The 15949-nt window shown below is 43.2% G+C and overlaps 1 protein-coding gene across 3 annotated transcripts in view; it reads right to left on the bottom strand.

The window, feature by feature from the left end:
* Frem1 (FRAS1 related extracellular matrix 1) overlaps positions 1 to 12392 on the bottom strand; it is a 118738-nt gene extending 106346 nt beyond the window's left edge. For all 3 annotated transcript variants that reach the window (XM_032902365.1, XM_032902370.1, XM_032902378.1), the window contains exons 1-4: positions 12126 to 12392; positions 7588 to 7682; positions 5121 to 5422; positions 3302 to 3498 (exon numbers count right to left, since the gene is read on the bottom strand). In XM_032902365.1, the coding sequence (XP_032758256.1) occupies positions 3302 to 3498; positions 5121 to 5422; positions 7588 to 7682; positions 12126 to 12377 (846 nt within the window). In that variant the 5' untranslated portion in view covers positions 12378 to 12392. The remainder of the gene's footprint in view (positions 1 to 3301; positions 3499 to 5120; positions 5423 to 7587; positions 7683 to 12125) is intronic.
* Between the last annotated feature and the right edge of the window lie 3557 nt (positions 12393 to 15949).

The following is a 15949-nucleotide window of genomic DNA, read 5'->3' as shown; positions in this document are numbered from 1 at the left end:
AACTAGAGAGCAGAAGGTTGGCCTATTGGTCTTCTTACACAACAGAAGGATGTTCTACTATCTAGTTTTATAGAAACTTATTTCAACAAAACAAGTACATATTTTTATCAAATAGTTCTGCAAATTTTGGTTATATGGAGAAAAACTATTCACTGTGCAATAAAACCTAACCTTAGGTGTTACGATGACAAACGTGAAGAGAATACCCTTTAAAGGCATAGAAGAAATTGGCCTGGGCGTGTTGCTCAGTGAGTAGGGCATTTGCCTAGCATGCATGCATCTCCATGTAGTCCCCAGAACTAATAATTAATTAATTAATATACAATTATTTGATGCATACTTAATAATTTGAATACTTATTAATTGATTGTTTAATTAATTAAAGCTTCACAGGTCAAATTGATGCCATGGAACGAAATGAGCTCTAGGGCACACATCCCCACTGTGTGTCTGTGTGTAAGACAAATGGTTATCCATAAAATCAGTTTTATTTTCTTCCTATATTATCATGTTTTTAATGTTTTCCTTTATGAGAATACTGTCTTCATATCTATAAATGAATTTGTTTTGTGACTTGTCAAGATGACTACATAGGAAGTTAAGGCTTAAAAAAAATGAAGCTCATTTCGATGGACAATCTCACAATGAAACTGACCTAAAAACAAAAATAAAGCCTTTGACACCGTGAGGGGACAATTCTAAAAAAAATCTATCGGAAAGAAAAATATCAGCTATTTATTTAAATGGAGGTAAGGAGTCATTGGTAACGAAAGGGTTTATGACAAACCAACCAACCCAGACAATATGTGCTAGTGAAATACAAGCCGGTTTTGAATGTGACAACCACATATAAAGAGCAAGGCCACCGTCGTGAAGCAAGAGACTGGCTCCACTATTATGGCAAGCCTGGGTGATCACAGGTTCTTTCCATTCATAGCTATTTACACTACAACTAATATCCACATGCTTAGCATATGCCGAGCTCTGCCGCAAGGACATTATAAGAAATGTCTCTTTTAATCCCCTCAGTTACTAAGAGTTAGGTTCCAGGAGCCTCATTTAAGGTGGAGAAAGTGAGACATAAAGTCCAGAATTGGACGGCTGCTTAAACATATACACAAGCCCAAGTAACCTGGGTACCAGCATCCGTAACTATTAGCTACACAGAGAGAAACCTGAGCTTTGGAAAAGCTTCCCAGATGATTTGGCTGATCAATTAGGCAAGATTCCCTCGAAGTCTCATTTCCAGGCCTCAACTAAAAAAATTCTGTGGTCTTGTTTCGTCACTTTCTAATCCTTTAGGGAATCACCAATTCCGTGGGTGGTGATGTTAACCATTAGCCTGGGTTTGTAAGGAGAAACACTAGTGGGAAGGCAGAGAGTAGCGTTGGAGGTCTTACCCACAGTCCCTAGATCATCTCATACTGGCATAAATATGGGGAATGTCAACAGGGTCATGGTTTCCCCAGCTTCGCAAATAAACTGTAGAATATGAACACAGAGTAATGTGAAATAATTCGTGAGTTTTGTTCACTTTTGATTGTCAGTTCTGTAGGAAAACACCCAGAAGAGGAGTGTGAGGAAAATGGAGAAAGATGGAGCCTTTAGAACTGTCCCCTCAGCCCGTGTCCTAAGGTCTGAATGTGCACAGGTAACAGTCTGCTGCAGCCAAGACGCTAGACTGCCTTGGCTCTCTGTCCCTGCCTTACAGAACAGAGGCCTTGATGTCAAAGAGGAAAAGGGGACACTAGAAAAGGGAAGAGCTGAAAGTTCTAGAGAGGGGAAAGAGGAAGAAGGAGAGACGGAGAGAGACAAGACAGAGGATGGAAGGAGGAGGAGACGAGCTGGGGCCATGTGACCTGAAGGAGCCACAGATAGCCAGGGATTCCATTGATGAGCATTAGAGCAGGGCAGGGTACTTCTGCCCAATCTAGGTGTGTGGCCTGTATTCATATCAATTGGGTTTTGTGTTCTTTGTGTGGTTATTTTGGGGTTGGAGATTTGCCATTATAAATTTGGTTGGAAAGAACACACATGTTATGTACTCACTAATAAGTGGATATTAGCCCAAAGGCTTGGAATACCTAAGGAAAAAAAAAATCGCAGATCATATGAAGCCCAAGAAGAAGGAAGTCCAAAGTGTGGATGCATCAGTCCTTCTTAGGAGAACAAAATATTCACGGGAAGAAATGCAGGGGCAACAGTGGTAGAGCGCTTGCCTAGGAAGCGCAAGGCCCTGGGTTTGGTCCCCAGCTCCGAAAAAAAAACAAAAAAAAAAAAAAAAAAAAAAAAAATGCAGGGGCAAAAGTGGAGCAGAGACTGAAGGAAAGGCCATCCAGAGACCGACCCACCTGGGGATCCATCCCATATGCAGCCACCAAACCCAGTCACTATTGCTGATGCCAAGAAGTGCACGCTGACAGGAGCCAGATGTAGGTGTCTCCTGAGAGGCTCTGCCCCAGCCCTTCTGATACAGATGAGGATGGTTGCAGCTAACCATGGGGCCCCCAATGAAGGAGTTAGAGAAAAGACTGAAGGGGCTGAAGGGGTTTGCAACCCCATAGGAAGAACAACAATATCAACCAATCAGACCCCCCAGAGCTCCCAGGGACTAAACCACCAACCAATGAGTACACATGGAGGGACCCATGACTCCAGCAGCATATGTAGCAGAGGATGACATTGTCCAGCATCAGTAGGAGGAAAAGCCCTCGGTCCTATCAAGGCTCATTTCTCCAGTATAGAGTAATGCCAGGGCATTGAGGTTGGAGTGGGTGGGTGGGAGTGGGAGCAGGAGCATCCTCATAGACTCAGGGGGAGCGGTAAGGGGTATGGGAGAGGCAGGGGAAAGGGGATAGCATCTGAAATGTAAAACAAAATATCCAAGAAAAATAAAAATAAACAAATAAATACATAAATAAATAAATCTGATTGGTATATTACAAGTCTCTAATGGTATCATTTTACAGGGCTAAGGGAATCTGAGCAAGCAGTAGCCAGGCTTTCTGCAGGCTAACCACAGGGGTAGATGACCTGAGAAGTCGAATGGCTTGGCAGCAAGCTGGCCATGGAGGTTGGCGAGACCGCCATTGCCGGTGCCTTACCGGATTCTGCGTAGATAGGGTGGTTTGTCTGTTTGTTTGTTTGTTAAAACTACAGGCTACATTTAGACAACTACAAGCCATTGGTTGTGCCCTTAGCAGCACAGGTCTTCTTCATAGACCCCAGCAAGGGCACCCATATAGAACTACTTTCTTACAATGTACCAGGTAAGGACACCAACACACAGGTCAAACTCTACCTTGTAAATGGTTTTACTCCTTCTGTCTGTGAGATCCAACTGAATGGGGATGTAGTCAATGTTGGGTGAAGGGGGCTGCATGTGTTGGTAGTGAAACCCTGTCAGCAGGAAGTCCTCACAGCTCACTTTCAGACTTGTCACTTGCTTCGGTTCCAAGGTACAGCTTCCATCCGGACACTTCCGTCCTGCCCCTAGCTCTAGAATACACAGCATTGCATTAAGACAGCCGCTTGAACACAATGATCGAACAAACTCAAAATGCATCGTCCTGCCTTGGACACAGTCTCACTATCTGCCCCAGGACACTTGCACAAGTACCTTCCAATTATTCTAGTTGGTGAACTAGATTGTTGAAAGGTCATAAACTCCTTTACTGAAAAAACACAAAAACAAAAACTGATTGACCAGTTGTCTCATCAGGCTTCACCTACCAAAAGTTAGGCTGTGGGAAAAAATATTTAAAGAGAGGTTCTGTGGTATTTGAATACCTCTGACAGATATGCCAGTGGCTCACTGTGGACATTCACAGCTCAGCCCCTGCTTCTGTTTACATTATTACAACCTCATGTGGACTATCTACCCACAAAAGTCCACCTCCTTGCCTCTCATTGGCAAATGCTCCCTTAGCCCTTCTCTGCCCCTTGAACAAGCCTGTTCTGACTCTTTGAACCCAAAGCCATCTAAAAGACTCTTTCTCTCCCAGCCGTATTTTTACTCTCACTTGGGACAGTGCTCAGGAACTCTTGTTTCCGTAATACATTAAACAGTTACTCTACTTCTTAACCCAATGGCTGTGATAACAAAATGGACCGAAGTTCAGCTTAGCTGTCTTCACCTGTAAGCTTGTGCCCAAAACTCAAGGTAATACTACAGTTATTTCTAAGTCTTCCTATGATTGCTAGAACACTACTGCTCAGATAGCAAGTGTTCAAAATGTACCGATTGTATGTCTAACACAGGGAGTGCTGTAGAATACAGTAACTGAATGGATACTACAAGGGGCATTTCAACCAACGTTCTAGATGTCAATTCCTGGCTGCTACCTACAGTCTTTACTAGAATACAACCCAATAAAATGCAGTAAAGGGTACCCTACTGCCACCACTGCTGTCTGTCGCTGTAATCGTAGATGGGAACTCATCAGCTCTCTAATGTGCCAGACCCGTGCTAAGCACACTGTGTCCTTACTCCCTCTTTACACAGCCTGTAGAATGGCTGTTCTCTTTCCCCATCTAACAGAGGCTTAAAGCCATTGATAAGTAAACTAATAAAGGGAAGCACAAACATCAAACTCAGGTGTTTCTCATTCTGATTCCAAACCCACAGCCTTAACTAATCTATCTTTTCCTTTTGTTTTTTAAATGTGTTTTTGGTTTCGCTTTAATTTTATTTGTTTTTTGGAAGTTAGTTTTCCCCCCTCCACCAGGTAGACCTGATGATCAAATTCAGGCCATCAGAGGCTGGTGCCCCCACCAAGTGAACCATCCCACTAGCCGGTGTGTGTGTGTGTGTGTGTGTGTGTGTGTGTGTTTGTGTGTGTGTCCCCAAAAGAACGTGTGCCTCAGTGAGTTTGGAGGTCAGAGGACAATCTGGAGGGGTAGGCTCCTCCCAAAGAACACCATGTGTGTTACCTGTGTTGAACTCAGGTCAGGTAACAAGTGCTTTTACCCACTGAGTCATCTCATTAACCCTATAGCTTGGAGTTTTCAACAAGCTAAAAACTCCAGATTTGTTAAGCAGAACTCTTAGTCAGTATGAATGATGAACATTTAGACGTTTTGTTCAGTTTTCGTAACCTTACCTACTGAGAGATACATACGTGACTCAGAGAAAAAGCTGTGTGGCTGATCTCCACGCGGTCCCTCTGACTTCCGATTCACCACAACCAGCTTGCCATGGGCTGGCAGCTGAGTCTTCACGGGGTCTACTCTGATGGTGCAGTCCAGACTGGCTGTCCTATCATAATCAAACTGGAGCAGGTTCTTATCAATGGCTTGGGATAAGCCGTAGAATTCAGTCACTTCCAACACGTTGCTGCTCAGACGGATGATGTTACAGTCTGGTTCCACGAGAGAGACCCGCAAGAGGAAGGTTTCCATGAAAGTCTCTGTTTCAGTAAACCTGGAGAGGGACCAGGATAAAGGTCATGTTTATTGGTGCTCAGATTCTTCTGAGACTTGTACATTTATTGTAAAGATTGCCCTCATGAGCCGGATAATCCCACCTGAAACACTTTTTCCTGAAGTGTGAGCTCAAAGTCTGGGAGGTGAGAGCAGGGGTTTTGACAGCATACCCCAAGACCTTACCATGCTCCTTGCATTCAGACTCAGACAAAGGAGGCCTTTCAGGCAATCCTGGCTTTTTAATAAAACTCCCTGATCAGTTTTATGACCAGTTTGAGAACAGCCTGTGATACAGACTGCATTTGAGGCTAGCCTGGGCAACTTCACAAGACCCTATTTCAAAGTAAATCAAAACCAAAATAAAATAACAACAAAAATATTGTTGAATGGAATTTGGCTCCATTTTCTTCCTCTACTTTTGGCCTCTCCCTGTTCCCAAGGCTTCATCTCCACTTTTGTGTCAATGGTCTTTTTGTTGTTGTTGTTTGTTTTTTGCCACTCCCTCTTTACCCATCTCTCTTGCAAACCCTGCTCTCAAATTCACCATCCATCCAGTATCTAGTGACTGCTGAGACCTCAGAGTCTCACTTCTAGTGCATCCGGAATTTAATAGCATAAAGGCTGGGTTGGGTTTCAACCTAGGGCTGAAGAAGTACTGAGTATCGCAATCTTTTGACCTTCAGAAATGCCTGTTGGGATGTTCAGCTCCGCACTTCCCATGTAAACTGAATGAATACTTGTTATTGCCATTAATGCTTGTGTTCTGGGGCATTTGCAGAGGCAACTGGCGATGTGTCATCATGCTGCCAAAGTGAGAAGGGTGATAAACAATGATCGTGCCCTGACAATACACCTCTGAACTGATGAGTTTGTAATGTGGCCTTCACAACAACATCATTGGAACTTGCAATAGGCATTGTCCATCCCCTCACCAATGAGGAAACTGAGGCACGGAACAGTCAGATAGTTTGACAAAGAAGCTGAAAAGGAGATTTGAGGAAAATGGACTGCTCCCTGGTCCCTTGCCTCTAGCCCTTTTGAATGCTCTATTGCAAATGTCCTCAAAACCAAGTGCATAACAGCTCCTGGAACCCTGCCTTGCACAGGTCCCTTCCCAATCTTCCTATGCTAGAAAGTCAAAGGGTCTGAAAGCTGATAGGATGCATCAGTTTTCCCAGCCTTTCCTGGCAAGCTCTTAGAACTTTATATGCTTTTGACTCCAAGGTTTGGAAAGATCAAACTCCCCTTCGTATTGTTGTTGTAGCTTCCTAGGGAATCCCTTGGTACCATGCCACTATTTGAGCACAGCATTCTTTTGTGACCTTTGTTTGGTGGTTGCAACCATGGTCATTCCCCAGTTGCCCCTCCTCTAGCTTCTGGCATCCACTAATCTACTTCCTGTGTCCCTGGAACTGCCATTTATTTCATATAAATGGAACCATATAGTACTGTTTTGTTTTGTTTTGTTTTTTGGCTGGCTGGCTGCTTTCATTTGACATAGTGTTTTTAGGGTTAGTTCATATTGCACACATCAAGACATCATTAGTTTTTGTGGCTGAATAATATTCCATTGTATGGTTATACCATTCATCAATTAAATTCATTCAACATTTTATCGATTATGAATAAGGTTTCAGGGTTAGCATTTTGTGTAAGCTTCTGTATAAGCATAGGTTTTCCTCTTGTGTATATAGATGGGAGGTGTTTTATAGGATTATATTCTGAATCTATGCTTAATTTCATAGTTGATTTTAAACATACTTGTATTATTTAATATCTAGAAGTGGAAAATATTGTGCTTCCTCTAATAAGCAGCTGGCAATCATACTGAAGGATTTTGTTCGATTTTGTAATTAATGTCTATCGGGTTTTCATAAGGAATTCGTATTTGTGACTTTCACCACAGTAATGGGTTGGACTGTCAAAGTTAAGTAGTGGGACGCAGTAACAGAAACTTCTGCATAAGATAGGGGTGTGGGGGGACAACAGAATGAAGTTAGTAATCTATAGAAAGTCCCCAAGGAGGATGAGATGAAAGAATGGGGCTCTGTTGACTCCGCATGACAACATGTATTCATAGAAAATGCCCCCTGAGTAAACAGCATAACTATCTGACAGAAATAAAATAAAAGAAGTAATAAGAAAGGGTTCTCAGCCACTCACCTGTAAAGTCTAAGCTTCACAGAGTCTTTGTCCAGAATTGGGCATCCATTGTGAACATATTTTACTTCATTGGGAAGAAAATGGCAATCAAAGACCTAGTTCACAAGAAGAAAGAAATGTCTATGGGAAAACCAGGGCAAAGTTTTATTCCTCCAGCCTTATAGAACCTCCAAAAGCACTATGTGCTAGCTGGTGGTGGCGACACACATTTGCACTCCCAGCACTTGGAACGCTGATGCAGGAAGATCTTCATGAATTCAAGCTCAGCTTGGGCTACATGGCGAGTTCAAGACCAGTGTCAATGCAAAACAATCAAAGCCAAAACTTCTTAGAGGGAGTAAGAGATCTTTTATTCTGGAGCTCTTTTGAGTGATCATGGCTTGGTAACACAGATTCAGGTTATCTTAAATCCCATGTTCCTCCGTGGAAGCAGTTTTATGGAGTTTTGTGGTTTTACAGAACAAAAAAAGGCATTTCATCAAGACAAGTTTAAAATACATTGATGGTACTTCAGAGGGGCGGTTATAGCAAGATGGGGAAAGACTGCGTGGTTTTAGCTTCAGATGTTGTCTGATGACCACCATAGCTTTGGGGCTGGTATAAGCCAGTGGTCTGCTAAGGTAGCAGATTTCAAAAGATTTTTTTTCTTAGTCACAGGTTTCGAGTTCCCACGGGGAGGTGGGCAAGGAATGGCGATTTGATCTCTGGACCAACAACATCCCAACCCCTCCACATCACTGAAGCTTTAATTAGTCAGTCAGTCTTGGCAGACACAAATTCTTCCCAAGATTCCTGTTCACGCCAGCCTGGGCTGTTCAGTGAGACTCTGTCTCAAAAAGAAAAGTGTGGAGAATGGAGGTGGGGGTGGGGAGTGTCTGTGTTCTATTAGTGATGTGGGTGCAACTATCTTTCTACCTTCTTCCTACCATATGCCACTCTCATTGTTTATAGTTGCGTCTGGTTGATGTCTAAGTTATAATAATCCAAACAGGTCAAACAAACAAATTAATGAATGTTTCATCTCTAAATAACTAGATGTCTATAAACTATAATGCTTTATAAAAATCTGCTATTTATCAATAAGGATATTTATCCTTTTCTGGAGCTTATAGCAATTGAATTAAAGGGGCCTCTCTGGGTGTCTGGACAACACATTTACCACCCGCAAACCCATTGTTCTGTGTGGTTTTGTTCTGTCTTTCTTTTTCCAAATAAAACTTTTATGTTCAAAGATGGAGACACAGTGGTGTGTGCTGTTGAGTTGATGAGAGCCAAGGAGGATCTGCAGTTGTCACTCACACACTTGCAAATGACAATTTTGAGAGTTATGGGGAAAATAAACCAATGGCGGACATGATTCAAAGACAATTTACTCTCCGTAAATACAGTTACAATTATCCTCATCGTCTCATAAAAAATCATTAAAGAAATAGCTATTTTATATTAGGACCCTGGTTTTCTGTTTCATTGTGTTGATTTTTAAGACTTCTGCCCAAGTCATGGTCCTCCCACTGCCCTCAGAAACATCCTTGTGAGCATGCATGCATGCATGCATCCATCCATCCATCCATCCATCCATGCATCCATCCATGCATCCATCCATCCATCCATGCATCCATCCATGCATCCATCATCCATCCATCCGTCCATCATCCATCATCCATCATCCATCCATCCATCCCATCCATGCATCTGTGCCTCCATCATTCCATCCCATTATTGTGATGGTGTTCTTAGCACCTTTTCAGCCTCAAGGATTTCCAGACGACATAACCCACCCTGGGACAACATTCTCACCAGTAAGAATGAATTTCTCGTCGTCTTTTGAAATGACAAGCAGGGAGAAGATAAAGGGAAGCCCTTCCCATATCAGTGACAAATGGCCCCGGCAATGAAGAGACAATCTGCTTTGTTAAAAGAAACATCTGTTCCGTGTTTCCTAATATGTTTTCCTTTTATAAAAGGCGACAACCATGATTGACCATAAATTTACTAACTAAAACAAAAGAGAGCTAAATCCTTTTCTAATTACTGTCTAGCTTTGGTTTTTTCCACTTCAACTGCTTTTCAATTACAATTTATAATTAAATTGTCACACATTCCTGACTCATTACTCACTTTAATGACAATGAAGTGGTTCAAACTAGAGATGTTTTCTTAATGCCGTATTTCAGATTCAGAAACAGCAAGCTCAGCACTAAACCAAGGTGATTTTTCCACCCGGAAAATGTTTTGCCTTGGTCCAGGTGTGGAGTGTAGAGGGTAGGGGAAGTCTTGTTCTGAAATCTGAGAGGGCACCCTGCCCTCGACCTGTCTAAAAGGCTATGCAGGAGACTATAGAGACAGAAGGCACTCCCATGAACCCACCCAAGTGGCTTTCCAGATATGCAATGAGAATGAACCTGTTGGTTCTAAGACAAACTTCAGTAATGAAATGAAAACACTAATTGAACAGATGTTAAACAAAGCATTTCTGTGCAAATCCCACAAAACTGTTCATTACACAGCAGGGTGTTGCTAATACAATAGTCTTGCTAGGAATGGGTTCACATACGCCTAGCTCGAAGCTTACTGTTAAGCTCTATTAAGGAATAATGTTTATTTAGCTGTGTGTGTTGGGGGGGTACATGTGCACTTATGCACTTAGCCATGCTCAATTCAAAAATTCATAATGAAGAAGTCCCTGGGAAAGGCTGGACTTCTCTCTAGCTCTAAAACAAGCATAAATTCTCCTCAAACCAGACTTTATCTGAGAATCTTAATTTTTTTGCTGAAATTATCAGAATTTAAAATTAGGAAAAAAACTGGAGAGAAATAATGTTTCTATAAACATATGTATGACACACAGTAAGCCAGCAATGAAGCTTAGAGTTTTAATGGGCTACCAAGAAATAAATTCTTGAATGTACAGATCACATGTCCACTTGAGATGCTGTAAATCCTTTTCCTCTGTCACATTTACTCCTAGAAACACACACACACATACATTCAGTACCACTTTGAACTTTTTTTAAATAATCAGCAAACAGTAAATGACATGAGCACTTGGAGGGATTCTGGAACAGTCTAAAACTTCCTAAGCTGGTTGGGTATTTGCTGTCTCTGTTGTATAATATCTTCCTAATAATTAGAATTTTGCCTTAAAATCAGAGATGACTTGGAGGTCTTAAGTCTGTGATAATCATATATATATATATATATATATATATGTGTGTGTGTGTGTGTGTGTGTGTGTATGTGTATATATATATATGTATATATATATGGCCACACACATATGCACACATATTCCCACGCATACATGCATGCACACATTCATATATGTCATCATGCACACATGTGCACATGCACACACACACATATGTCATCATGATTTATCTTTAACATTCTGGGGTCTGAGTATGACCTAAAAATGTCTCAAAACTAATAGAACCCAATTAAAAAAGCAGCCTAGTAGCCTTGCTACCTTCTCTAAAGATACTCCCCTTGCAGTGAGAGAGAGAATAGCCCTGTAAGGCTAGGCAGAGCATGCCCTCCCAGTGACCGCTCGCTACAGTCTCTCTGTCCCTGTCCCTGTCTCTCTCACTCTCTCAATATCCCCCTCTTTCTCAATCTTCCTCTTTTCCCACTTCTCTCTCCCTCTACCCTAAAAGTAAAGACCAAGAAATGTGTGATTTTCTTACATCCTCAATTTTCTAACTGGATGAATTGCTACTCTCTAAGGTCAAGGCAGGTAAATTCTCTGCAATAAGAAGACACTACATAAGAGCACCAGTGGAAGGGGAAGCCCTGGGTCCTGCTAAGACTGAACCCCCAGTGAACTAGACTGTCGGGGGGAGGGCGGCAATGGGGGGAGGGTGGGGAGGGGAACACCGATAAGGAAGGGGGGGAGGGAAGGGGATGTTTGCCCGGAAACCGGGAAAGGGAATAACACTCGAAATGTACATAAGAAATACTCAAGTTAATTAAAAAAAAAAAAAAAAGACACTACAATGAAAGGTTTCTTGATAATAGTGCTTTGTTAAGAAAATGTGTACACATCTCTGTGTGTTTAACCCTTACTTCCTGTGATATGTTAACATAATTCAGATCAAACCATGTCAGTGGCAGGCTTATTATCTGAATCCAGTCAAGATATTAAAAAAACAGGGCTGGCAAGATAATTCAGAGGGTAAAGGCATTTGCCACCAAGACCGATGATGACCTGTTCGCTCCCCACGGCTCAAGGCGTGAACCAACTTCTGAAAGTTGTTCTTTAGCCTCCCCAGAAATGCTGTGGCAAGCCCAAGTCCAGACACAAAAAACAAATATAATTTTAAAAATATTCAAAAATGTGTTCCACCTCTTTGAAAAAAGCAATAGTATATATACCATGCCTGTGTCTTTCAATGCCATAGTTTCAAATACGTTACATACTTGCAATTCCCTCTCCTATTCCCTCTCCCTTCCCACACTGTACACACACATACACACACACACACACACACACACACACACACACACACACACACTTCTGAAGAGAAACAAATGTGACCTACCTGTGGTATGAGTTTCCCAACCCTCTGGGTTATGGGTTCATTCATCACCACCTCCACTCTGCAAGCATCCTTCTCTTTAGGGATGGCAAACCTCAGGTGATCTCCAGACAGGAAGGCAGAACTACCCTTCATCACCCTCAGGCCCCGGTTGATGCTGATGAAGGTGGCATTGGCTGGGTCCAGGTGTAGCATAAGCAGCTGGAGCAGCAAGAACAACAGAGCCTTGGGCCCAGTGCAGCCTGGAGAGTGCATGATGCCAGGGTCAGCTCTGTCCACCAGAGGCACAGTCTGTTCAACAGAGCAAGGTTTCTGCACTTCCTCCCCGAGTGTCAGCTCCAGGTCCAGGGGGCAAGACCAGGGGTCCCGATAGCATGTCCCAAGATCTTAACATGTCCCTTCCATTCAGACTTAGACAAGGAGGCCTTTCAGGCAGTCGGGGTTTTTTAATAAAACTCGCTGATCCTTCCTGACAACGCTGGCAAGATTAATGTGCCTCCCAAGCGCTTTCCTAATCCTGCAAACAGAAAAGGTTGGAGGAAAATGAGAGGGACCAAAGATTTGTGTAGCTATTTAAAGAACTTTTCCCAACAAAGAGATCTTTCAGGTGGCCTATAATTTCAGCCAAATTAAAAGCAAATAAACGAACTTGACCTTCAGGCCCATCCAAAAGGCAAGGAAGCCATTTCATTACTCTGCCTGTAGTTGTTGCTTCCGGATGCAGTGAACCTCAACCGGGGATGTTAACTGTGTGGTCCTGCAGGATTCCCCCCGATTGCTAGAGCACAGAGGCAGGTCCTCCGAGCTCAGTGCAAGTGGTGTGCTCCTTGCTTTCCTTTCCCTACTTGCTAAGTGAGGGCCACACTCTAACTTGTGTCAGAAATCCGCTAGCATTATTTATACATTGTTTGAGAGCATGGGTAATTCAAAATCAGTAGAACCCGGCTAAGAAGTATGTCTCACAGCTGGTCCAACGAACTTAGATGGGTGACAAGGTCACCTAAGAGACTCTTCAGCGGGAGCCCGTGGAGGTGGCTTTTTTCTAAACAAGCATTCAAGTATTGTTTAAACACAAAAGGAACTGTGAAGAAAGTGTGATACAGTTCAAAGGGCGAGACTCACAGCACCGTGTGAGCACACATTGTACCCTCATTTGTAAGGTTTATTCTGCATAATGTACTTGATTAACTCAGATGGAGTTGTTTTTCTTTCTATAATAGCATAAGTTTTTTTTTCTGTTCTGTAAGAACTGAGAAGCCTTTAAAACAAATGCATTACAACATATCTCTAAATCCAGGGTACATTTAGATGACCAGTGGCTGTGTTCTATGCCCATGGAAAAGCTTCACACCAAACCAAGGGCATGATGGTTTAGTGGTAGAGCTCTTGCTTCATAAATTCAATCTTTTCCTACAGAGGAACTAGAAAATAACTAGGTGAACATGAAAGAAGTGTCAGTGGGTGTACACACAAATGCCCATGATACTTCTTCCCTCCGCATCGCTCCCAGCCCTGCACGCTCGCCACACGGGCTCATACCCTCCACGGCCACTCCCAGACCCCCAAGAAGCAAGCACAGCAGCTAGTGGCAGCCAAGGCTTTGGTGAGCACCTCAAGGAAGTAAAAATAAGTATTACTTTGCAGACATAGATGCAACGGCCATGAAGTTTAGGTCAACTCTTGGGACAGCAAAAAAAACCTCCTTAGAAAAACTTAGAACACTCTGACAAGTAGTTTTCTTATAATCTGTGAGAGAAGTCTGAAGAAACATAACCAACGGTGGGAAAACTCAGCCTGTTACAATGTTACAGATGGCGAACGGAAAGCATGTCAGCGCACAGCAAGGAAGCTGGGAAAAGCATGGGGGCTGGTAGGAAGCGTGGGCAATAATACCTCGTGTATGCAGAGTTACTGAAGAGCAGGATGAAAGCCCCATCCTTGTCTTGGGACAGGATTTGCTAAGAGCAAGCTGGACACCGCACCATTTCTCCAAACAGCAGGCTTTTTTTTTCCCCTTCCTTTCTTTTTACCACAGATGCTTCAGTGAAATGGTTTGCAGGCATTGGTTTCATTAGATCACATCTTTGACTGATAAAGTGTTTGTGTTGATTTTACAAATGCCTTGTAGGGTCCCCCTCTGATATATTAAAGAGGACTCTGTCCCACATCGTGGTTTGAACCCTTTCACAGATGGCATCTGTCCTGCGTCACCTGAGGGGGTGTAAGCGTTACAGATTGGCCTGTTTCTAACGATGTCAGTCCTAAAATAAAGCTGTTCACAGACTCCCACTGACCATGCTGTCCACACTTGAGCTGAATTGGCTTATTTGTGTAAAAAATGCAAATTTGGTTGTGGAATTTTTCACAACAAAGTCAAATCGTTTATATCATTTCCATTTGTCCTCCAAGATCTCACAGAAAAGAAAACCATTCAGATAGAGAAGTGAGGGGTGGAGGAGAAAACTACTCTCAGGGATTTGGGCTAGATTAGTCAACACAGAAAAGCTTCGAGGGCCTCCCCACCCAGCACTCCTACTCATCCCCTTTCATTGCCTCTTTCTACACAACCCTGTACTTAAACACACACACACACACACACACACACACACACACACACGCACACACACACACACTTAAATTTATTTGCACATATGTAGGCATATGTGTGGTGTGTAGTCAGAGCACACCCTGTGGGGCTTGATTCTGTCCTTCCACCATGGAGTTCCTTGGGTCAAACTTAGGTCCTCAGGCTAGCCTTTCTCTCTGAGCCGTCTAATCAGCCCCCACCTGATGATGTAATGTTGGACAATACCATTCATTCCTTGGGCCTGTTTGTGTCTTTCCTCTATCCCCAGGGATATTTCTTGGAACTGAATACCATTTACCATGCTAATGCGTCCCCCCGCCCCAGTCCTTACCCTCAGAGTCATCATCCCCATCTAAGTGTATAGCGAGCATCTCCTTCTCCAAGGAGTTATATGAGCTCCTGGTTGCCCCTGTTCTGGCTAAGTTGATTAATGGCAACTCCAAGTTTTTGACTGCTTCCGTTTCGCATCACTCTTAATATCCAGGCAAAAGCCTGCTGGTTCCGGTTTGTTTTTTCTGCTCGACAGGTCCCAGGGCAAAAGCGATAATTCTAGCCTTCCGGTATCTGAAAGGCCTTTCCCTTGAGTGCCAGAAGAAACCTGTGACATTTCGGCTAACAAGTGATGGGCGATTGATTATGTGACCTGTTACCGAAGACTGTCTCAACCAAAGCATTGGACTCCCTGGCTGACCTTGAAGCAGCAAGCCTGTGTGAGCTCTTCTGCCACAAGGAAATAAATTCTTCAGACAATCAGAATAAGTATCACTGGATTTGCTTAAGTCGGTCTCCCCACTCGAGTGGAGTCCAGTGAGCTGAACCCACAGCAGAGAAGCCAGCGAAACCACTCGTGGACCCCAGACGAGTAGAAACTGGGACAGCTTCAATGGTTACAGTAATTTGTTCAGAGAAAGTCATTAGTCTTTCTTTAAACCACACCCAGAAGCCAGGCACTGCTTCCGGCTTTCAATGCTTCAGCTTTGTCCAATCTCCATCTGCTCTGCTAAACAGGGCAACAGCCTCCTGTGCAAGCCTCCCCTTTGAACATGTCTTGGTCTCATGGCTGAGATTCCTAGAAAACGTTGTTCATGCCATGCAACTTCGCTGCTCAAACTGCCCCATGGTTTCGCATCCTGAATAAAAGCAGACCACTTGCTGTTCCTACTGCCCTCTGCCTTTTCAGGTCCATGCTCTCTTTACTGCTCTGCAACTCCACAGAGTCACGCTGGTGCCCTTGCCTTTA

The sequence above is a fragment of the Rattus rattus genome, chromosome 1, assembly GCF_011064425.1.
Source record: "Rattus rattus isolate New Zealand chromosome 1, Rrattus_CSIRO_v1, whole genome shotgun sequence".
Classification (NCBI taxonomy): Eukaryota; Metazoa; Chordata; class Mammalia; order Rodentia; family Muridae; genus Rattus; species Rattus rattus.
Note: the sequence above shows the minus strand (reverse complement) of the source record. Positions and strands in the feature narration are given on the sequence as shown.